Genomic DNA, 24,016 nt, shown 5'->3' on the forward strand with positions numbered 1-24,016 from the left:
ACCCCAGACGCCACTCTCCAAAGTGAGATGCAGAATGTGTTTTGTTAATAGATTTTTTTAATTAATTTTTATTGTGCTCTAAGTGAAAGTTTACAAATCAGGTCTGTCTCTCATACAAAAATTTACATACACGTTGCTATATACTCCTAATTGCTCTCCCCCTAATGAGACAGCACAGTCCTTTCCTCCACTCTCTCTCCTAGCGTCCATTGTGGCAGCTTCTGGCCACCTCTGCTCTCTCATCTCCCCTCCAGATAGAAGATGCCAACATAGTCTCATGTGTCTACTTGATCCAAGAAGCTCGTTCTTCACCAGTATCATTTTCCATCCCATATTCCAGCCCAATCCCTGTCTGAAGAGTTGGCTTTGGGAATGATTCCTGTCTTGGGCTAACAGAAGGTCTGGGGGCCATGGCCTGTGGGGTCCTTCTAGCCCCAGTCTGACCATTAAGTCTGGTCTTTTTATGAGAATTTGGGGTCTGCATCCCACTGCTCTCCTGCTCCCTCAGGGGTTCTCTGTTGTGTTCCCTGTCAGGGCAGTCATCGGTTGTAGCCAGGCACCATCTAGTTCTTCTGGTCTCAGGCTGATGTAGTCTCTGGTTTATGTGGTCCTTTCTGTCTCTTAGGCTCATAATTACCTTGTGTCTTCGGTGTGCTTCATTCTCCTTTGGTCCAGGTGGGTTGAGACCAATTGATGCATCTTAGACGGCCGCTTGCTAGCGTTTAAGACCCCAGACACCACTCTCCAAAGTGGGATGCAGAATATTTTCTTAATAGATTTTATGATGCCAGTTGACTTAGATGTCCCCTGAAACCATGGTCCCCAAACCCCTGTCCCTGCTATGCTGGCCTTTGAAGCATCCAGTTTATTCAGGAAACTGCTTTGCTTTTGGTTTAGTCCAGTTGTGCTGACCTCTCCTGTATTGAGTGTTGTCTTTCACTTCTCCTAAAATGGTTCTTATCTACTATCTATTTAGTGAATACCCCTCTCCCTCCCTCGCTCCCTGCTCTGAGATAAAACATTCCTTATCAGGTTAAGCAAGTAGCCTTCCATTCTTACTTTACTAATTCGTTTTCAGGAATGAAAGTTGAATTTTCGGCATCAAAACAATGTTTTTTTTTTCCCTTTGACCTATTATATGATCAATTATATCACTGCGTTTCCTGCTTCTTAACCACATTTATATTCCTGAGAAAAACTTTTCTTGATCATGGGGTATTATTATTGTATTTTTCTGTCAGATTTGATTTGCTGAGTTTAAGATGTTTGTTATCTATATTACTAAGTGAGATTGATATACAGTTTTCTTTTCTAGTACTATCTTTGTTTGATACTATTTTTACACTGGCTTTCTAGAATAAATTTGTGAACTTTCATTTATCTTCTCTTTGGAAAAATTTACACAAAGAATTTATCTGCTCCTCAAAGATTTGGACGAATAACCTGCGAAACCATCTGGGTCCACCACTTAGGGAGTGAGGGGGAGGATAGATCCTTTGCAGCTTTTTTTTTAAAGTAACTTATCTTCATGGTAAAAATGTCAACCTTTGAGTAAAGTTATGCAATGTACAGCTGTTCATTGAAAGATGATGAATAGTGCTTCCCACCCCTTATTGCCAGTCCCTCAGTTTCTCTCCCCAGCGGCAACCACTGTTACCAGTTTCTTGTGTAGTGTTCTAGACATAGTCTATTAATATTCAAGGATGTGAATATATATTCCCTCTCCCTTTTTTTTTTCAACCCAGGTGGGAGCCTACTTATACAAACTGTTTTTCACCTTGCTTTTTAAATATTTAAATTTTTTTTCTTCCAATGTAGGGGGAAAAAAATCACAAAGTTTAATAAAGCAAAAAGAAAGTTTTATTTGGTATATATTCAAAAAGACAAAAGTGGGAAGTGAATAAAGCATGCTGCCACATCCACGTCTGCCCGAATCCAGAGAATATTACAGAATAGACAAGAATGGGAAAACAGACAAGCATGCTGCCACAGCTATGTCTTCTGGAGTCCAAGGAATGTTACAGAGTCATTAGCATATATTAACACTACAAAATGGGCAAAACCATTGAAAGCTTCACCTTTTCACAGACTGGCTAGAAACTGTGATCCTACGTTTTGAATTGTCCCTCTCAACAATCATTGGTACAGGTTTCAGTAAGGAGAGTCCGGAGGGTCTTCATTGGTCCAACAAATTTCTGTTCACTAAATGTTAATAGAAAAAGATGAGTGGAAAGTCTTTTGTGTTCTGGCTTATGTGAAAGGTTCCTTAAAAGATATTTTCCAAGATTATTCTATGTATTGTCTTTATACCTCAGGGCCCAGCTGATGTGTCCTTGTGAGCCCAGCTCCAGCTGGGTCACATTCTCTATGCTCGAGGACAGGGAATAATGACTCCAATATTATTTTCTAAATCAAATGCTTTTGTTCTAATAAAATTTCCTCCTGTGTTTTTTTAGTCAATTTTGACCAATTTTCTAGAAAGCTGCCTATTTCCTCGATATTTTCCAGTTATTTGCATAGAGTTGTACATTATATTGCCCTGTAATTTAAAACATCCAACAACTTTCTCTACACCTATTAGCCTAAATGTTAAACCCACTTCCACCACTTACAAAGTTTCTAAGCAGCTTTGGGCAAGTCAGGAGAGTCCTGCCGTACTGTAAATGTCCATGGATTGACAGAGGATGTAAGTATATTAAAGACTACTGAGTTAGTTTGACAATTTTGTGAGATATATTTGCTACTAAAAATACTGTAATTCCTATTTTACCAGCTTGTCCTTATGCAGCAATCTTCCACAACCTTCCTTCCTGAGTTTTTTTTTTAGCATATTGTCTCACACCCAACCCCTACCCTATTAGTTAAATGAGGAAAACATGGCACTGACTGATATTCTGAAATAATGCCTACGTAACTTGAACACAGACTGCCTCAACAATTATTTTATGGCCTGTCCTCCTCTTAACCCAACAAGGCAATCTTGAAACAAGTGCCACAGAGGAAGCCAAGAGATAAGGTTGCGGTAAAAGTTGGGGCTTACAGATAGGGAGAGATAACTAATTTTGGAGGTTCGCTAGGAAATATAAGAGGTTATCTATCAATGGCTTCAGGAAGAGGGGGAGCCTATCACTCAACATTCTGAAGTGCTAAGACCTATTTTTTCCACGGTCATAGAGGTGGAAGAGAATCAATGTTTATATCATAGTATGTATGTGAAGATAGAGATAGATTTTCAATTTTCTGGAATATTTTTCTAATGTGATTTTCTACTTCCTCTTCAGTCAAGTTTGATTCTTTCTTTCCCTAGGAAACTCTCCATTTCCTTGAAACTTTAAAGTTTATTTTCATAGAGTTGTACATTATATTCGCTTATAGTTTAAAAAAACAAAGAGCCCTAGTGGCCTAGTGGTTAACAGCTCAGCGGCTAACCAAAAGCTCCGCAGTTGGAATCCACCAGCCTGCTTGGAAATCCCATGGGGCAGTTCTACTCTGTCCTATAGGGGCGCTATGAGTTGGAATCAACTCCACGGCAATGGGGTTTGTAGTTTTTTTTAAAGGCTATATATTTATTAGTCCAAATTTTAATCTCACTTCCACCAATATTTGTGCAAGTATTGAAAATGTCCTTGGTGTGAAGGTGGTGTGTAATTGTAAGAATATTTAAACAACCAACTACAACAACAACAACAAAAACAGCATCAGTCTGGGAGTTTCGCTGGATATATTTAGGAGCTTGTCCATGTCCTTCCACCTTCCACATTCTCAAGTTTACTACGTGGGTGCTTTCCTGGATTGCCTATCCAAAAATAAAAAGCGCTATTTCTCACCCTGTTTGTTAAATACGGAAAACTGGTATTACCCCCTGAAAGGGCACCCAGGTATCCTGAATGCTGATTGCGTCAACAATGGCTGTATTGTCTGAGCTCATCTCAGCCTAGGGCCCAGGTAAACCTGAGTCAGAAACACCGAGAAAGCCCAGGGATGAGGTAGGCAAAAGAGTTTGGGACATGCGGGGCTTTTTGTTTTTGTTTTATTTTTACATAGCTATCCCTCTTTTAGACTGTGGACATTTTCAATACTTGCCTAAAATCAGCTAGCAACTTTGAAAGTAGAAGTAGGATTAAAATTTTGGCCAATGTATATGGAGCTTCCTCCCTCCCCCTTAAAGGGGATAAGGGTGGAAAGGAATTTTGGGAAGTTGGTGTGGAGCTAGTATAAACCAAAAAACAAAAAACCCGTTGCCGTCCAGTCGATTCCAACTCACAGCGGGTTTCCAGGCAGCCGCTAGTGGATTCCAATAGCCGACTTTCGGTTAGCAGCCTAGTTCTTAGCCACCCCACCACCAGGGCTCCGGAACCAGTATAAACAAACAAACGGAAAAGAAAAATGCGTTGCCGTCCAGTCCATTCCCGACTCTTAGCGACCCTGTAGGACAGAGTAGAACGGCCCCAAAGGGTTTCCAAGGAGCGGCTGTGGATTTGAACTGCAGACCTTTAGGTTAACAGCGGTAGCTCTTAACCACGGCGCCACCAGGGCTCCGGAGCCAGCGTAGAGGTTTATAAAAGTCAGGAAAGTGGAAAGCGGCTTGGTAGCGGAAGAGAAGGGAAGGTATCAGAACTGCAGAGGTGGAGGGAGCGATTAGGGAGGGCAGAGACGTAGAGAGGGGGCGGGCAGAGGGAGGCACTTCTCCCCAGGCGCAAGACTAAGGGGGCGCCAGAGGAGGCGTACGAGGCGCCACAAATATGAAAGGCGCTTGGGGCCGGAGAAGGCGGGGGGGAAGCGTTTCTGCCGACGCGCTGACGTCGCCGCTGTCAACTCCATTCATCTTGAAATTGGGGCAGAGGGTGAAGCAATTTAGAGATTGCTCTTGGCCCCTCGTTACCCTCGCTACGCCACTGAGGGAGGGGCCCATCATGTCATTCAGGAGCACTGAAACTAAGTTTCTACCGGGTCGGGGGTAGAGGAGGCTGTTCTGAGAGGTGCTGTGCTCGGGAGAGGGGCACTCCTGAGAGCCGGAAAGGGGTGCGTGTAGACGATGGGGTTGAGTGGGCAATCCGGGGTTCGCAGACCGACAGAGCGACCTGAGAATCGGGGGAGCGTGTCTAGCAGGACCTGTGGCCCTGAATAGGCGAGGCGAAGAGAGACTTTCTCCCTCAGCCCGAGGACAAGGGGTGGTGAAGGGCCGGGGCCACTAGCTGTTCCCAGGCGCCTTTCAGTGACGCGACTGCCGCGCGATGACGTGCTGACCGGCCGCGGCCTCCACGTTTCAGGTTCCGCAAAGGCCTGTGGGAGCGACCCGGGAGGAAGAGGGTGAAGATGGCGGAAGCAACGGAGTCTCCAGGAGACCCGGGGACAGCGTCATCCAGACCCCTGGTGAGATTGGGATCTGCGACAAAGGGGACTGAGGGTGGGGCAGAAATGCCCCCTAAGGAAGTCGGATGACCGGCTCGCGGCCTGAGAGAGCCTGCGCCCCTTCCTCCCAGCAGTCCCTCCGTGGACCTCATGCCAGGACCAGCACCAACACTGCACCCGTTCTTTGGGTTAACCGCATTCCCCCTACCCTCCTCGTACCTTCCACGTCTTCTTGGGAAACTCTCATTCTCTTTCCTTTCCCGTACTCTCAGGGCTTGTCCTCGTTCCCTACACTGTGTCAAATGCAGAGTTTTAGTGACTTCTTAAGTACCCTTTCTTCCCCTGCCTCCTCATTTTATCAAGACCTGTCCCTAGCCCTTGTTAGAGTAGCAGCATTCTAGGACTAATGAGAGATTGCTTCCCATGGAACGTTAACGTTTTGTTGTTTGTATCTTGATTCTTGTTCAGTGACCCCAGTAGGCTTAGGTATAATCCCTGCCTTCCCTGTCGCAGCCTCTTGCCATCATTTGCAGGGCCCTCTCTCGCTCCTGTCCCAAAGCACGGACCAGTGTAGAGATCACAGGTGTTGGAGTTAAATCTGGGATGGAATCAGCCACTATGCCGCTTGTGTGAATTTATGCGAGTCATTTCATGGAGGGTGTTTCTTCATGGAGATACAAATACCTACCTCAGAGAGTTTTTAGAAAAATCAAATGATGTAACATATGTAAAGTGTCTAATACAATCGGAGATACTGATGTGCCATGAACTGGGGAGTCTGATTAACTCAACATGATGTCTCCGAGATCTCTCCTCCCAAAAAGTGTTTAATTATATAGTAATTGCTCAATAAATGGTACTTCTTTTACTCTGTTTTAAATCGACAACATAGAGAACTGAACTGGGAGTCAAGCGAACTTGATTCTAGATGCCAGTTCTGTTGTTTACTAGCTTCATTCATTCAGGAGCCCTGGTGGCGCAGTAGTTAAGAGTTCGACTGCTAACCAAAAGGTCAGCAGTTCAAATCTACCAGCCGCTCCTTGGAAACCCTTTGGGGCGGTTCTCCTTTGTCGCTGTGAGTCAGAATCAACTCAACGGTAACAGGTTTGGTTTTGGTTTGGCCATTCATTCCACAAATATTTATTGAGCATCCACTATATTCTAGGCACTCTTTTAGGCACTGGGGATATCGCAGTGAAACAGTGAATAGATCCAAGTTCTCATGCAGCAGTTGTGGCCCTGATGAAGTTCCTTCTGAGCCTCAGTTTCCTCTTTTGAAACACGGGAAAATAGCAACTCTTCACAGGATTAATGAAGGGACTACATGAGCTAATTTGCACAAAGTGCCTGACATAGTTACAGACGCTTACCTGATTTTAGTGCCTATCTTTTATCTAAACTGCCCCACCCCTCTTTCATGAAGCTTTCCTCAAATAAATTCAGTGGTTCTGTTCACCCAGTACTCAGTATCCAATCCATTTCTATTGAACAAATGTTTATTGAACTCCCACAATGTGTTATGCACTGTGCTAGGTGCTTTAGGGTCTACAAAAGGCATGTTCCTATGGTGCTTACAGTCTAATTGGTAGGGATAAGAGAAAGTTACAGCTAAATAATATATTAGGGAAGTATAAAAGAGGGACCTATTATGTCCTCTTAGAGTGATTAAGCAAGCTAAAAGATAGAAGGTATATTTGAGAGGGCCTCAAAGGATGGGTAAGATTTGAAATTCCAGGTGAGCATAATAACTATCAATTTTTTAGCTCCTTTTTTCCACGTGCCAGGCATTGTGCTAGATACCGGCTGCATATTTTCTAAACTACACATCAATCTTTACATACATATATTTTTTGGTTGTCTTTGGTGTTGTTTCAAAATTATATATGCCATAACTGTTATCATCAGGTCTTTTTTTCTCGTGTATTTTAGTAACATCATTTACCTTATCAAGCTGTGTACTCTTCACCCTCATTTGGTGTTACCTTTTTTTTTCCCATCACCAAAAATAACAAGTGTCCAGAGAGTGAATCTCCCCGCCCCCCACCCCATCCCTAATAACCACTAATGAACATTGCTTTATGTATATTTACTTGTTCATGTCATTTCATAAAAATGAGAACATATAATATTTGGTTTTTTTGTGATTAACTTATTTCACTCAGCATAATGCCCTTCAGGTTCATCCATATTCCAGGATATTTTGAGAATTCATTTTTCTTCATCGCTGAGTAGTATTCCATTGTATGTGTGTACCACATTTTACTTACCCATTCATCTGTTGTTGGGCACTTAGGTTGTTTCCATTATTTTGTTTTGTGAATATTGGTGTGATGAACATACCCACCAAAACACCCAGTGCTGTCGAGTGATGAACATAGATGTGCATAAAACCCAAAACCAAACCCACTGCCATTGAGTTGATTCCGACTCATAGTGACCCTATAGTGAGTGACCCTATGGGACAGAGTAGAACTGCCCCACAGAGTTTCCAAGGAGTGCCTGGCAGATTCGAACTGCTGACCTCTGGTTAGCAGCCGTAGCACTTAGCCACTGTGCCAGCAGGGTTTCCTAGATGTGCATATGTCTATTCATTTCACTTCTGTTATATCCATAGAGCATATACCTAGGAATGGAATTGGCTGGTTCATATGGCAGCTCTCCCTGTAGTTTTTTGAGGAACCACCAGACTGTTTTCCACAACAACTGTACCAATTTGTATTCTTACCAGTAATGGATAAGGGTTCCAACTTCCACATCTCCTCCAACACTTGTTATCTTCCTTTTTAATCTTGGCCATCCTAAAAAAAAAAAAAGTGGGAGTAAAATGGTATCTCATTGTGGTTTTGATTTGCATTTCTCTGATGGCTGATGAGGTTGAGTATCTTTTCATGTGTCTGTTGACCATTTGAATATCCTCTTTGGTGAAGTGTCTGTTCATGTCCTTTGCCCAGCTTTTGATTGGGTTATTTGTCTTTTCATTGTTAAATTGTAGAAGTTTTCTATATATTTTAGATATTAGACCTTTATCAGTTATATAGTTCCAAAGATTTTTTTTTCCCAGTCTGTAGTTTGTCTCTTTATTCTTTTGATAAAGACTTTGGTGAACATAAGTATTTAACTTTTCTGAGGTCCCAGTTTTCTGTCACTTGTGTATTTGTTGTTGTGCTTGGTAATCTATCATTGAAAAATTTTAGGTCCCAAAACTTTGCTCCTATATTTTCTTCCAGGAACATTATGATTTTATTTTATGTGTTTATTTATTTTTTGGCATTAGCAAAAAATCCAAAAGCCAGCTCTAGGGGAAGGCTCCTTCTGCCCAGTCTGGGGAAAATTTCTTGTCTGAGCTTCTTCTTGGTGTTCCCTGGAGATCTCTATGTGGCATCTATGATTCCCTCATTCCTGATTGTTTCTCTGTACCTAATCTGCTCTTCTTATGTCTCAAAGGTGACTGACTTAAGACACACCCTACACTGATATGGCTTCATTAACATAACGAAGAAGGTCCTGCTCCCAAATGGGATTACATCCATAGGTATGGCGCCTTAGGATTTACAACAGATATTTTGAGGGAACACAGTTCAATCTGTAATAAGAGCCCAAGTCTACATTATCAACAAATTGTGGCAACGGAACCTTGCAAAGTTGTTTTGATGAAATCATCACTTTCTCATTGAACCAAATGTCTCTCTCAAATCTCCTACCCTTCTGACAGACTCTGCTTGGAGACTAACTGGCTACTTCTCAGTTCTTACTCCTTTTTCTGGCTGGAAGTTGAAGAAGACCACCAGACAAGTGACGATGTGGCTTCTCAATAACCTGCTTTAGTTCCCTTTCGTAAGAGAATCTTAATAATTTGTCTTTGTATTTGATGCTCATTATGATGTGAATATGAAACCCAGAAGACCAAACCTGTTGCCATCCAGTTGATTCCGACTCATAGCGACCCTGTAGGACAGAGTAAAAGTGCCCCACAGGGTTTCCAAGGAACAGCTGGTGGATTCGAACTGCCAACCTTTTGTTTAGCAGCTGAGCTCTTAACTGCTATGCCAATTAATTTTTACGTACTCTACTCAAAATCCAATGTGCTTTTTCAGTCTGAGCACTCGTGCTCCTTCAATTCTGGTAAATTTTCTGCCATTATGTCTATAACATATTGCCCCTCCCTCATTCTTTGTATCCTTTCACTTTCATAATTTTCATTTCCCCCTTTCTGTGCTTCTCTGAGGTTTCCTCAGATCTATCCTCCGAATCACTAGGTCTCTTCTGCAGTCATCTAGTTTGTTTAAACTTGTCTACTGAGTTTTTAATTTTAATGACTATATTTTTCATTTCCAAAATTTCTGTTTGGTTCCTTATTTTTCCCAGTGTTACCTTCCTGCCTTATGGGTTCTATTCATTCCTTTATCTCTTTGAACTTTTTACTTATTTATTTTTTGAGCTTGAGGTGAAAGTTTACAGCTCAAGTTAATTTCTCATTTAAAAATTCATACACATATTGTTTTGTAACATTGGTTGCAATCCCCATAATGTGACAGGAACTTTATGGTTTTAGATTTAACATTTAGGTCTTTGATCCATTTGAATTGGTTTTTGTGTATAGTGTGAGCTGTGGATCTTGTTTAGTTTTTCTGCATGTGGGAATCCAGTTTTTCTAGCACCATTGGTCGAAGAAACTGTTCCTTTCCCATTAAATGAATTTGATACCCTCGTTGAAAATCAATTGCCCATAGATTTTTTAGATTTATTTCTGGATTTGCACTTGTCTCTCTTTTTTAATAACCATAAGTACTGTTATCCCACCTCACGAAGTTGGTAATTCCTGTAGCAGTTGCTGTCAAGTTGATTCTGACTCATGTCGGAGTAGAACTGTGCTCCGCAGGGTTTTCAGTGGTTGATTTTTCCGAAGTGGTTCACCAGGGCTTTCTTCTGAGGCACTTCCGGGTGGACTTAAACCTCCAACTTTTTGTTTAGCAGCCAAGTGTATTAACAGTTGCTCATTTCCCCCTAATTTTCGAAAGAAAAAAAAATCTTTTACTGTTTGTTCAAATCGGTATCTAAGGAAGGTCGGCATGTTGTATTTTGTTGATAAATGTCTTAGGTCTCTTTTAACGTCACTTGAAATCGTTGCTCTCCGTGAGGTTGTGCATTTGATTCAATATACAGTAGGTTCATTTCCTTAATTTTTTCTTTCAACTCCTAGGGATGCTCCTTTTAAATTTTTATTTCATTTCGTAATTATGTGAACTGCATGGTTTCAGGGAGTCCCTGGGTGGTGCAAATGGTTAAGTTCTTGACTACTAGCCAAAAGTTGGCGGTTCAAACTCACCAAGAGGCGCCTTGGAAGACAGGCCTGGTGATTTGCCTCCAAAAGGTCACAGCCTTGAAAACTCCGTGGAGCAGTTCTACTCTGCAGACATGGGACTGCCACGTTGGTTGCTGCATGGAGCCACCAACAATAATATGGTTTCAAGTTGTATACACAGATCAAAGTATATTCAAAGAAATCTAGCTTCCCTCCCTATCTCCTCCACCCTATTCCCTCCTTCTCCCTATGGAAACCTTTTTTTTTTTTTAATGGTATGCCTTATTTCTTACATTAAAAAAAAGATATATATGCAGATATATGTACATATTTGTTTTCCCCTTTTTAGATAAGTGCTTTTGTACATATTTTCTCCACCTTGCTTTTTTAGTTAATACTCCGTAATAGATCTTTAGAGATTCCCATTTCTTCTTACAGCTGCATTAAACAAAGCCAAAATGAAACCCCTTGCTGTCGAGTCGATTCCGACTCATAGCGACCTTATAGAACAGAGTAGAACTGCCCCATAGGGTTTCCCAGGAGTGACTGGTGGATTTAATCTGCAGACCTTTTGGTTAGCAGCCGAGCTCTTAACCATTGTCCGCCAGGGCTCCATTTTACCAGAGCCCCGTAGTGCGTCATTATGTGATGTACCATAGTTTATTCATGTAGTCGTCTGTTGATGGGAATTTGGGTTGTTCTCAAGTTTTTGCTTTTACAACTGGTGTTGCAGTGAAGAGCCTGTGCAAATGTCTGTCTGTACTTTTGTCAGCTATCTTTGGGATAGACTCCTAAAAGGGGGATTGACGGATCACAATGTGATTGATGAGTAAATTTGCCAGATTCATCTCAATAAGGCATTGTACCATTTCGCATTCCCATCAGCAGTGTTTGAGTATTCTTTCAGCTTCACAAGCAGAATATGTTGTCAAGTTTTTGGATTTGTGCCAGTCTAAAGGTAAAAATTATATTTCAAGTAGCTTTAATGCACATTTTTCTTATTATGAGTGTGGTTGATAAGTTGTTTTTCGTAAGTTCTGTTATGCTTCCTAAAACTTTAGTATATTTTCTCATGTGTCATTTACCTGCAACTGTTGCCTACTAAAAATTGTTCCCTCTGGACCAAAAACTGTATGAGAAGGGATTGATTCTTTTTCTTAGGAATTTGTAGATTTCAGAATTTCGGTTATGATAATTAAATTTGGTACTTGAACAGAAGAGTTTAAAAGTTTGCATATTTATAATTCATTTTGGTACTGTTATTTGTTCTGTGGTTGGCAGGTAACCTGGTTAAAAAAAAAGCGTAGATCAAGAGCAGGGAAAAAAAAACATTGCCATCGAGTTGATTTTAACTCATAGCAAACCTCTAGGACAGAATAGAACATAGGGTTTCTAAGGCTATATAATCTTTACGGAAGCAGACTATCACATCTTCCTTCCACAGAGCTGCTGGTGGATTTGAACTGCCAACCTTTTGGTTAACAGCTGAGTGCTTAACCACTGTGCTGTCTGGGCTCCTAGGGAGTAGAAGGGCTACCAAATGTGGCTGTTCTAAGATGTGATTGCAAAAAGGTCATTTTTTTTTTTACTTAATTTTATTTATTTTGGCCTGATTTTTTTTTTCTTTCTGACCTTTTTTTTTAGTTTATTGTGCTTTAAGTGAAAGTTTACAAATCGAGCCAGTCTCTCATACAAAATTTATGCCCACCTTGCTATGTACTCCTAGCTGCTCTCCCCTCAGTAAGACAGCATACTCCTCCTCTCCACCCTGTATTCCCTGTGACCATTCAACCAGCTCCTGTTTCCCTTTGCCTTCTCGTCTCGCCTCTAGACAGGAGCTGCCCACATAGTCTCACGTGTCTACTTGAGCCAAGAAGCTCACTCCTCACCAGTGTTTCTTTTTCTGTCTTATAGTCCAGTTCAATCTCAGTTTGTAGAGTTGGCTTCAGGAACGGTTCTAGTCTTGGGCTAACAGAGGGTCTGGGGACCATGACCCCCGGGGTCCCTCTAGTCTCGGACCATTAAGTCTGGTCTTTTTATAAGAATTTGAGGTCTGCATCCCACTGCTCTCCTGCACCATCAGGGATTCTCTGTTGTGTTCCCTGTCAGGGCAGTCATCGGTGGTAGCTGAGCACCATCTAGTTCTTCTGGTCTCAGGCATGCCTGATGTAGTCTCTGGTTTATGCGGCCCTTTCTGTCTCTTGGGCTCATACTTCCCTTGTGTCTTTGGTGTTCTTCATTCTCCTTTGCTCCAGGTGGGTTGAGACCAACTGATGCATCTTAGATGGCCGCTTGCCAGCATTTAAGACCCCAGGGGCCACTCACCAAAGTGGGATGCGGAACATTTTCTTAATACGTTTTGTTATGCCAATTCACCTAGATGTCCCCTGAAACCGTGGTCCCCAGACCCCTGTCCCTGCTACTCTGGCCTTTGAAGCATTTGGTTGTATTCAGGAAACTTCTTAGCTTTTGGTTTAGTCCAGTTAAAAAGATCATTTTTAATAGCTCTGCAGTTACTATCTAAATCTCGCTAGCTTGTGAGTGTTATGTGAAGATTTCAGGCTTGAAAGAAACCAAATATTTGAGAGCAAGGAAGTGTCTATGGCATTTACTTCAGATACTTTCCCCATCTTATTTTATCTCCTTTAAATTGAAAAAAAAAAAAAAAAACGAGCTTTTGAGGAATTATAGTTAACTGTGTTGCTTGATGTCTGTTGAGCCAACACATTAACTATTGTGTAAAACCGTGAAAAAACGACATGGTCCCTACTCTCTAGGAGATAATGTCTTTGGAATGTTTATTACAAGCTTTAATTTTTTTTTCCTAACCCTTCTCAGTTTGCAGGCCTTTCAGATATATCCATCTCACAAGATATCCCAGTGGAAGGAGAAATCACCATTCCTATGAGATCTCGGGTTCAGGACTTTGACAGTTCTACATTAAATGAATCTGTTCAGAATACCATCGTAAGTAAGACTAATTGAGAGAACTTCTGTTCAGTATCATGGGAATAAATAAGTAATAGCACTTTGTAATATTTCTGTTTGGTTCACTGATTTTCAGTGCATTTTACTTATTTAATGTTTTCCCCCAGAGAATAATTTGGTAAAGCCTTTTTGGAAAGCAGTTTGGTTATAATGGGTATTAGAAAGTTTTAAAATGTCCAGATTTTTTAAATCAATAATTCTGCCTCTCCAAATATAGCAAAAGGAAAATTTTTTAAAACACTGAAAATATTAATATTCAACGATGCTCACTGCAGCATTTTTTATAATAGAACTTCAGAAACAACATAAAGGAAAAACAACAGAAGGGATGTTGATTACATAAATTATGTTACATTTGTGGGGTGGAATGCTAAGTAATCATTAAAAATCATGTTTACAAAGAATTTTTAATGACATGGAGAAATTTCTAGGTTAAAAATAAAGGACAGAATATTTTTTATATATTTTCGAAGGTTATATATCCTTCCTCAAATGTCTTTATCTTTTTATCTGGCTTCTGGGATTCATTTGCCAGTTAAATTGAGAATGTTTGAAATTAATTTATTTTATCTATTACAAAGAATGTGGTAGCTAGGGAGCAGGCTATTTGGCCTTATCATGTACTAATTGAATTGCAGATAGTATGTTTTGCAGAGCAGCTTTTAGTAGTACTATTTTAGTTTCTTTAAACATATTCCAACCAACCAACCCACCCACTACTGTCAAGTCAATTCCGACAGAGTAGAACTGCCCAATAGGGTTTCCAAGGCTGTAAATCTTTATGGAAGCAGATTACTACATCTTTCTCCGGTGGAGTAGCTGGTGAGTTCGAACCACTGTCCTTTTGGTTAGCAGCCAAGTCTTTTAACCACTGTGCCACCAGGGCTCCTTTTAAACATATTGGGAGGGCTATATTTCTCTTTTACAAAGTTTTCAAAATCAAAATAGAGCTGGTGGCTGTGGAAAAGTATTAGATGTTGGCTTAAGGAGTTAATAGAATAAGCATACCGTGCCTCTCTGGTTTGTCAGTAGAGTGGAGTTGAACTGGAGTTGTAGCTCGAAAATTCAGTGAAGGGCTCCCAGGAGATTGAAGTAAGAGAAATTTTAGCAAATTAAGTTGGAGGGGGGCGCTATCTGGAAACCTTGGTCATCACAATACGAAAAATTGTTTATGTCTTTCAGATGCGTGATTTAAAAGCTGTTGGGAAAAAATTCATGCATGTTTTGTACCCAAGAAAAAGTAATACTCTTTTGAGAGATTGTAAGTATAAAGGTTTTTGAGGATTTGCTTCTTGCCAGTGTACTATATGAAGATTAAAAAATATGTAAATTAAATATTTGGAAGAAATTAAAAATTTAGAATTTCACAGGGTGGAAATTTTGCTTAAGATACTGTTCTCATTGATATGTATAGACTGTATACCCTCACCTGGAAAATGCTGTAACAGACACTGCAAGAAATAGTCCTGAAAGCTGCTAACACACAGGGACTTTGTTCAAAGAGCTAACAGTCTCTAGGGGAAAGGCAAAATGTTTAAATTCAGAGTTAGAACAATTAATTGCTAATACCCATTAAGAGTAACAAATTAATAGTACCTTTATTGACATTTCTATTTGTCTTTTAGTCCGGTGACTACTTTGTTTATTAAAGAGTTCTATCAAAGCAATGTTTGCGATAAATTATGCTCTTATTTAGAGTTTATTCTTAAAATTGTTAGATCTCTTTTCTTTTCAAGCAGTCTTTATCAGAAAACTTAAATCAGTTGGAGACGAGTGATAATGAAGTTCATGAGTATACCTTCTATTTTGGCAGCATTTCAGCAGTAACGTAGGGATGTCAAATATGTGGCAAGTGTACTACCACTCCCTGTGGAGACCAGATGCAGTGTCAGAATATTTCTCAACATAGTGCAGTATGGATTTGAGCTGTCAGATGATTCGAAACTGATTTCCTAACCCCGGTATAGTGGAAAGAACATGGACAAGTCTGGGTTGGAATAGGTGTTCCATCACTTACTAGCTATGTGATCTTGGATGAGACATTTCTCCGAGATTTAAGTCTCTTCATCTGTTAAAGTGGAGATAATAACATGTATCTTCCTGGTAAGGAGTCCCTGGGTGGCGCAAATGGCTAAGCACTCAACTATTAGCCAAAAGGTCGGTGGTTCGGACCTACCCAGAGGCGCCTTGAAAGGTAGGCTTGGTGATCTGCCTTGAAAACCCTATGAAGCAGTTCTACCTTGCTGATGAGTATGAGAAATAATAACGCGTGTACTTCACCTAGCACAGCATCTGGTATTAGTAGGCACTCCACAAATGGTAGTTATATAGGGTCACTATGAGTCAGAATCGACTCGATGGCAATGGGTTTGGTTTCTTTTTTTAATTATTCTAGTACTTTTCCCCTATACACATTATCTTATTTAATCTATACAACAACCTTGTGGGGTAGGGAATATTATTCCTATGAGTCTTAGAGAAGCTGACTGTTTTGCCAACATCATACAGGCAGGATTAGAACTGAATGTTCAAGTTCAGTGCCCTTTCCACTTTACCGCTGCTGTTCCACATGTGAAAATGTCCTTTCAGCTGCCACTGGGACTCATTCAGAGCAAAGCTGCGCCAGTCATAGCGCAGAATTAAGCTATCGTCTACTCAGGGCACATCATGAATATGCATGTTATCATGGTGCCGTGTGTTAGTTTGCTGATTAATGATGAATATCGGCTACGTTACATGTACGTTAAGGTCCATTCCTAAACCTTGTGGTGATAGATAGATAGGCTGGCACAAAGGGTGAGCAAATCATGGCCAGAGAATTACACTTCTGCCCTACTCTGTTATAATAACCCTTGGGAAAGTGGCAGGGAAAAATTCATCACTTAAAAATGGTTTAAAAATACTGTTATGGATTTTTTTTAATTGTGCTTTAAGCGAAACTTTATAGCTCAAGTTAATATCTCGTCCCAAAACTTATATACATATTGTTTTGCAGCATTGGTTGCAGTCCCCACAAAGCGACAGTATGCTTCCCCTTTCCACCCCGGGTTCCCTGTGCCCATTTGTCCAGTTCCTGTTATAGATTTTTTTTTATGAATTAAAAAGAATTTCAGTGCACTAAAAAACACTGTTGGTGTAATAGTTAAGAGCTACAGCTGATAACCAAAAAGTCGGTAGTTCAAATCTACCAGGTGTTCAAATCTACTAGAAGTAGGAAGGCTGGTTTGGGCTGACAGAGAGCGCCTCCATCTAAATTCCAAGAGTGGGAGAGGTAGATATTAGAATAAAGGGAGAGAACACTAAATGCTTTTTTTCTTAGCAATCTTCTGTCTTTTCTTGCCTTGTAGGGGATTTATGGGGCCCTTTGATCCTTTGTGTGACACTGGCATTGTAAGTACTTGGATTTCCTTTGTCATTTGAGGTAGAGTAGACTTTCTTGATGGAGTCCTGATAGTGGTTCAGAGCTCGGTTGCTAACCAAGAAGATCTAACCAAAAAGATAGGCAGTTCAAATCCACCAGCCACTCCTTGGAAACCCTATGGGGCAGTTCTACTCCATCCTATAGGGTCGCTGTGAGTCAGAATTGAAACAACAACAATAAGAAACAACAACAAACGTTTTTGTGGAGTTTCAAAATCGAGGGAAATTATTGACCAAATATTTCATTTAGTACTTTTATGATATACTCCCTGTGTATTTAATCAGAAAAAGTCAGGTAACCTTCCAGATTAATTCAAAGAACAGTGATTTACATATGTGAAAATTATGCCCACTTTTGTTTACCAATGGCTTCTTAGTCTGTTTTAGCCATTTCTATTCAGCAAGCATTTATTTATTGTCATGCACCTACCTACCCATCATTAAACTAAAGTGAATTAAATATGTATAAGTTTAAGCACCATTTGCTTGCAAATATAATTCTTTTTAAATCTTATTAGAAATAGGAATTAGCATGAGAACAAATTAGAGAAAAAGTGGTAATATTACAAGCAAGATTATATTTCCAAGTGTTATGTTTTCCGTATACATTGTTTGTGAAAGGGGAGGACAAAAGGAGAGCAAGGTTCCATTACAGAGGGGAATATAACCATTGGTAGACTGGAAAACATATTGCAGTAGGATTCATTTCTGGGTTCTTGTCCTGACTCTGCTGTCAGGTAGCTACGTGACTCTGGGTTACTAATAACCAAAATTTGTATAATGACTTTTCTCAGTTTACAGAAAACTTTTAAATGCCTTCTCTTATTTGATTCTCATAACAAGAAGTCAGTATTATATTCCTCTTGTAAAAAATGGCATGGCGGCAGTGTGAGACCTCCTCTAACTTCACAAGGGGCAGAGAGAACCATTATCAGCATCAGCAGCCCAAGGCTGATTCCTATGAGGCAGAGGTCAGGCATACCTCTACCCTCCAACCTTTTTACCAATTCTGACGCTAGCCGGCACTCTCTACTTCTTCACTGGTTTTGATAATTTATTGCAGTGGCCACAAAGAACTCACAGACAACACATGATTATGGGGTTTATTAGGGAAATAGCAGTTATAATTCAGGATCAGAAACGACTCAGGATAACTCAGGATACAGTTCTTTGATCAAGACAGCCTCTTCTCAGCTGTGCCTGCAGGTAGGCCTCTCTCTCTGGCCCTCGGGCCCTCGGCACCTCAGCCTGACCTCTGCCGTGCTCAGGCAAGTGTTACAAATCTCTTTGACTCCTCCAGTAAGTGCCTGGGGGCACTCCACTCCACCAGTAAGCCTCAGTCCAAAGGAGCTAAGCTCTCTTGCTCTGTGGGTCCGCACACTCACTGTAGCTGCCTTGCTCCGTGGGCCAGGAAGCCCCGCTATGCTGTCTCATGCCAGTCTCCTGGTTCTGCTGCTGCCAGTTCTCTGCTGTGCTTGCCTCTGCTTCTAGCCATCTTGCGCCATCTCTGATGTTACAGCTGTCTGTCTCCTGGGTCTAGGAGGTTCTCACTGATCCTAGGTCCAAAGGCCACGCTCCACTCCTAGCTCTTCGTGGTCTAGTGGGTCCCCCCTCCCTGCTCGCTTCTCTTTCCTTTTATTTCTTGTAAGATAAAAGATGTGATTCAAGTAAGGGCATAACTTGAATAAGGGTGGTAAGGGTGGTGACTTGAGTCCTACACTCTAGTAAGACAGTGATTCAAGATACATCCCACCCTAATCCTGCCTCATTAACATAATGGACGACTCACTCCCAAATGGGACCATAACTGCAGGCATGAACCAAAAAGCCAAACCCGTTGCCCCAGAAGCTAGAATTTACAACACATCACAAAATGGAGGACGACTACATCATTACATAACGGCCAGATTACATCATTACATCACTGTCAACCCACTGAAAATCATGGCCCAGCCAAGTTGACACATAACCTTAACCATCACAGATTCCATACACCTTATTTGCATAGTCCCACTCAGTCATTGTGTGGGAGCCACAAAGACTACGGCTAGAAGGGCCATATTAAGTAATTCACTGCACTGCACTTCTTTTGACAAATTCAGTTTCAAAGAGGTTGAGGAGTTAACCAAGATCACATAATTAGTAGCAGGCCCTGGATCTAACCCCAGGTTTCCTGACTTACAAACCTTGCTTCCCACCTTACTTTCTGGATCTCCTTTCCCATATATCTATGAAAGGGATTGGTCGAGGGGGTCTTTCTAGGCCTAACCTTTTATAATTCTAAATTCAAGTTTCTTATCGGCGTCTCTACTTAGTTTTTTTTTTTTAATTTAAGTTGAGCATATGCCAATGTAGGTAATATTGTAGAATGTTATTTCTTACGCTTTTAATAACCACACCCAGGGAAGTACTCCAGTGCCTTGATGGAAGGGTTTATATTAGAAGCTCTGAGCATATCACTTTTAAAAAAAATTTTATTGTGCTGTAGATAAAAGTTTACAGCGCAAATTAGCTTTTCAAATCAGTTTCTCATTCCAAAATTTATACACAAATCATTTTGTGACACTCGTTGCAAGCTCCCCCTTTCCCTTTAGTCCCTGAGGAATAAGCTTTTTTAAAAAAGGAAATAAATTCTTATAAAAAATAAGGAATTTATGATCTTATCTTCTTGAACACGTGAATATCTCAAAAAGAAAAAATGAAAACTGTCAACATCACTATAAGATAAAGTGAGCGCACTTCAGTAAAATATTTAAGAAAAAAAGCCACATGAGAAGAATGTTTTTGCTTTTGTACACACATTGAATATGTTAAGTGAGGAAGTGCTTCTCAGTTTTTTGGGAAAAAGAAGAAATTTTGAAGGAAAGAATTTCAAGGAAATGAAGGAGTGGACTTTGAAAATTGTAATAATGTGTATCAAAATTACAAACAGCTAAAGTGAAAACTAAAAATTAAAGATAAGGAGAAGAGTAAAACCTCTTGAGACAAGGAAAAATGCTTTGCTAGATTTTAATGAAACTAAAGGAGTTTATTAAATCTCTCTTAACCTTCTTCCAAACTTATAGATGTTTGTTCTTTACTACGAAAAATTTATAGGCAAAAAAAAAAAAGAACAAAAAAGGCCAAACTGTAAAGAGTAGATGTACTCAGAGAAGAGTAGTGAGGCATGGTGTGCTCTCACACACAGCAGCAGTGCAAAAGGAAGTGCAAAACTGAGCAGTCATCTCTGATGCTTGTACTTCTTGGAACTATTTTTGGCTTTCACATCTGCACTTCCTCGTAATCGGGTTGCAATACAAACAATTTTATGATTCCATCTGCATTTTGCAGGATCCAAGTTTCAGAGAATATGAGGCTGCAGTAATTGTTTTAGTGGAAAATATTTGCATTTTCCTTCTCAGACAGGTTTCTGCCTTACACAACGTCCAGCTTTTGCAGGTTTTACTGTATGTCGTGGGTTGAATCGTGTCCCTCAAAAATATGTGTATCAATTTGGCTGGGCCATGATACCCAGTATTGTGTGATTGTGTACCATTTTGTCATCTGATGTGATTTTCCTGTGTTGTAAATCCTACCTCTCTGATGTTAATGAGGTGGGATAGGCAGCAGCTGTATTGGTGAGGCAGGACTCAATCTACAAGATTGGATTGTGTCTTGAGGCAATCTCTTTAGAGATATAAAAGAGAGAAGTAAGCAGAGAGGCAGGGGGACCTCATACCACCAAGAAAGCAGTGCCAGGAGCAGAGGGCATGCTTTGGACCTGGGGTTCCTGCGCGGAGAGGCTCCTAGTCCAGGGGAAGATTGATGAGAAGGACCTTTCTCTAGAGCCAACAAAGAAAGCCTTCACCTGGAGCTGATGCCCTGAATTTGGACTTTTAGCCTACTTTACTGTGAGGAAATAAATTTCTCTTTGTTAAAGCCATCCGCTTGTGGCATTCCTGTTATAGCAGCACTAGATAACTAAGACATTGTACTATGTAATAAGAGGTTGTGAGCTTGATGTTGTTATTTTCCTGGAAAAATAACAGTTTAAGTATTCAAAGTCCAAAATTCAAAGCAGTTTACATCTATAAAATTCCTAGACAAAGAGAGGCTATTTAAGTGGCTATTCAGCTACCCAAATTCAAAGCAAAGTCTCTTAGTAATCTGTTTTTTTATCTTAAAAAAATCAACAATGAGTTTATAGACTGTTTCCATTTTTAAATATAAGAACTAAAACTTTAATCCAAGGATTACAAATTCAAATATATCTAAGGGCCAGATAAGTAACCTAAATGTGTGAAGTAGGCTGGGTAGTAAACTGTTGACTCTGGCTCCTTGTGAAGGGACCTGATGCTATTTAAGCTGCACCTGATTGTTGCAGTGTGGGAATGCAGGCCTAGTGGCAGCAAATCTTCTGATTCTTCAAGAAAAGCCAGAAATTCAGATTTTTATATGAAACCTCTTAATTTTAAAATAATGTCAACTTTAATTTAAAAAACATTTTAAGTATCGTATGGACCAAAAATACGTCTGTGAGCCACATTTGGCCCTTCAGTTTGTAACCTCTGCTTAACCAAAAAAAAGGTCTTCAGTAATCCATTTAAAGATTTCAGCAAGGTATAAATGGAGCACCCCTTGTAGCCTGGGGCATTTGGATTTGAAGTAAGGGGACCTTGCCAAATAATTCTGGCATTTTCCTTTCAGATCTTCAGGTGAGGAATAGAGCAGCTCCCTGACTTTGTTGTTCTAAATAAAAGAGTAGATAATTCTCATGCTGTTTTTCTTGGTCTCAGAATGCTTCAGAGAGGCTCTGCAGATAGTGAAAAAGATGGAGGGCCCCAGTTTGCAGAAGTCTTTGTTATTGTCTGGTTTGGTGCAGTTACTATCACCCTCAACTCAAAACTCCTTGGAGGAAACATGTGAGTATCATTAAACTTCAATATCTTTTTCCCTTGCCAAGTGGCATATCTTAGATTTTAGGGAATCCAGGCTAGCTAGACATTAAAAAATAAAATAAATGAGGGCCATAAGAGAAAGCTCTTTTAAGACCACGCACTGAACAGAGATGACCTAATTGAATTAAATTATTGGCAGTCCTGTGATAAGCTTCAGGTGCTGTCTCCAGCCCCTGAAATTTCAGGCACACTTTTTTATTATATACATTTTCGGGGGCAGATGGTCTATAGCTTTCAACAAATCCTCAAATAGGCCTATGAACTGGAAAGGATTAAGAAGCACCATCTTAGAGGTTCAGTGGGTGAGGGAGGTCCCTAGGAATTAGAGTAGATCTTTTGGTATCCTAGATGGTTAACTCTTAAGGGGGATTAAAAAGGGAGGAGGAAGTATGGAGAAAGAAAATTGAAGCATGTGCTTAATACAGAGAAATATCCTTATAAAATTGATGTTAGGGTATAGGGAGGAAATAACCCATGATATATAGAAATCTGTAATAAGCTGTATCCTGGTACAGATCAGCTATATGTATGACCTTTATGGATATGTGGTGTTTTTAGATCTTTCTTTCAGAGCCTCTGTGTCCTGGGTTACTGTATACTTCCCTTGACGGTGGCAATGCTGATTTGTCGGCTCGTACTTTTGGCTGAGCCAGGACCGGTAAACTTCATGGTCCGGCTTTTCGTGGTGATTGTGATGTTTGCCTGGTCCATAATAGGTAAGAATGTACTTATATCTACAATACTAGAGCAGACAACAATATAGGTTAGAGATGAAGACCAGATGAGGAGTTGTATAACTTCTAAGTCAGATGTGAGTGATTTGATTACTACCGGTGTCATCCATAGAACCCTCTACTCTAGGAGAGTAGTCATTGATGGGGATGCTATCCATCTTATCTGAGTTGGGTATCTGGACTTTTAAGGTATTGAGAGTCACATCTTTTTTTTTTTTCCGTTAAATAAGGGGCAGGGTTGGGAAAGGAGATTATGGACTTAGCTTAGTCCTGATATATAGGAGGCACAGGTGACTTATGAGATGACGTGGGCCTTTTCCTGACAATTAATTATAATAAAAATATAGCTAACATTAAAAAAAAACACAGTTCCCATCAAGTCAGCTCTAACTCATGACGACCCCATGTGTGTCAGAGTAGAACTGTGCTCCATAGGGTTTTCAATGGTTGATTTTTCAGAAGTAGATCACCAGGCCTTTCTTCTGAGGCACCTCTAGGTGAACTTGAACTCCGTCCTTTCTGCTCAGTGTGTTAACCGTTGGCATCATCCAGGGACTCTGGCTAACATTTACTGACCGCTTATTATAAGCAAGGCATTGTTCTAAGTGGTTTACATACATTATCTCATTTAACCCTCACAGCAACCCGAACAGATAAATGCTATTATTAGTCTGATTTTATAGATGAGGAACAGTCACAGAGAGGTTGAATAACTTGCCCTAGGACACATAACTAGTGAGTAGGATAGTCAAATTTCAAACCCAAACAGATCACTCACCCTTAAGAATTATACCATACTGCCTTGCAGCATAGGCCGTGTCACTACGTAGTGCTTTTCTGCTTCACTAGAAAGTTGTGCTAAAGATTAGGAATTGTCTAAAGCAGTGGCTGTGAATGGTGCATATATGGTTAAGAACTATATGCTCACTGCTTTTACATTCCTAAAAATCTCTTCAAATCCAAAGCCACCTTAAACTAGAAGTGTTCACTAGCTCCTAGTTTGATAGGATAGACAGACTGCATAAAATTTTCAAGTACAGTAATATCTCATTGTGCTGGAACGTGGTTGAAAGCCAAGAAGTAATCCAAAAAAGATCTGAGAGAGCGAGAATTATGTTTCAAAGGCTGTATATTATGCTTGAGTATATTATCCATGGAGAGCTTCCCCCTCCCATTTTCCTCACATAGACTCTGACAATTTACCATCCATGTGGTTCTAACTAGCTTAGGTATCTCATATCCATACCCATAGTGGATCAGAAAGTGGCATCTAAGAAGTAGGG

General features: G+C 40.4%; 1 protein-coding gene across 1 annotated transcript in view; it reads left to right on the plus strand.

Moving 5' to 3' along the window:
* Nucleotides 1-5,276: 5,276 nt before the first annotated feature.
* YIPF6 (Yip1 domain family member 6) overlaps nt 5,277-24,016 on the plus strand; it is a 28,618-nt gene continuing 9,878 nt past the window's right edge. Inside the window, exons 1-6 of the mRNA XM_003412740.4 lie at nt 5,277-5,373; nt 13,493-13,621; nt 14,825-14,903; nt 16,990-17,032; nt 21,838-21,963; nt 22,558-22,715. Of these exons, the coding sequence (XP_003412788.1) occupies nt 5,317-5,373; nt 13,493-13,621; nt 14,825-14,903; nt 16,990-17,032; nt 21,838-21,963; nt 22,558-22,715 (592 nt within the window). The 5' untranslated portion in view covers nt 5,277-5,316. The remainder of the gene's footprint in view (nt 5,374-13,492; nt 13,622-14,824; nt 14,904-16,989; nt 17,033-21,837; nt 21,964-22,557; nt 22,716-24,016) is intronic.

This window comes from Loxodonta africana, chromosome X, assembly GCF_030014295.1.
Source record: "Loxodonta africana isolate mLoxAfr1 chromosome X, mLoxAfr1.hap2, whole genome shotgun sequence".
NCBI classification, from domain to species: domain Eukaryota; kingdom Metazoa; phylum Chordata; class Mammalia; order Proboscidea; family Elephantidae; genus Loxodonta; species Loxodonta africana.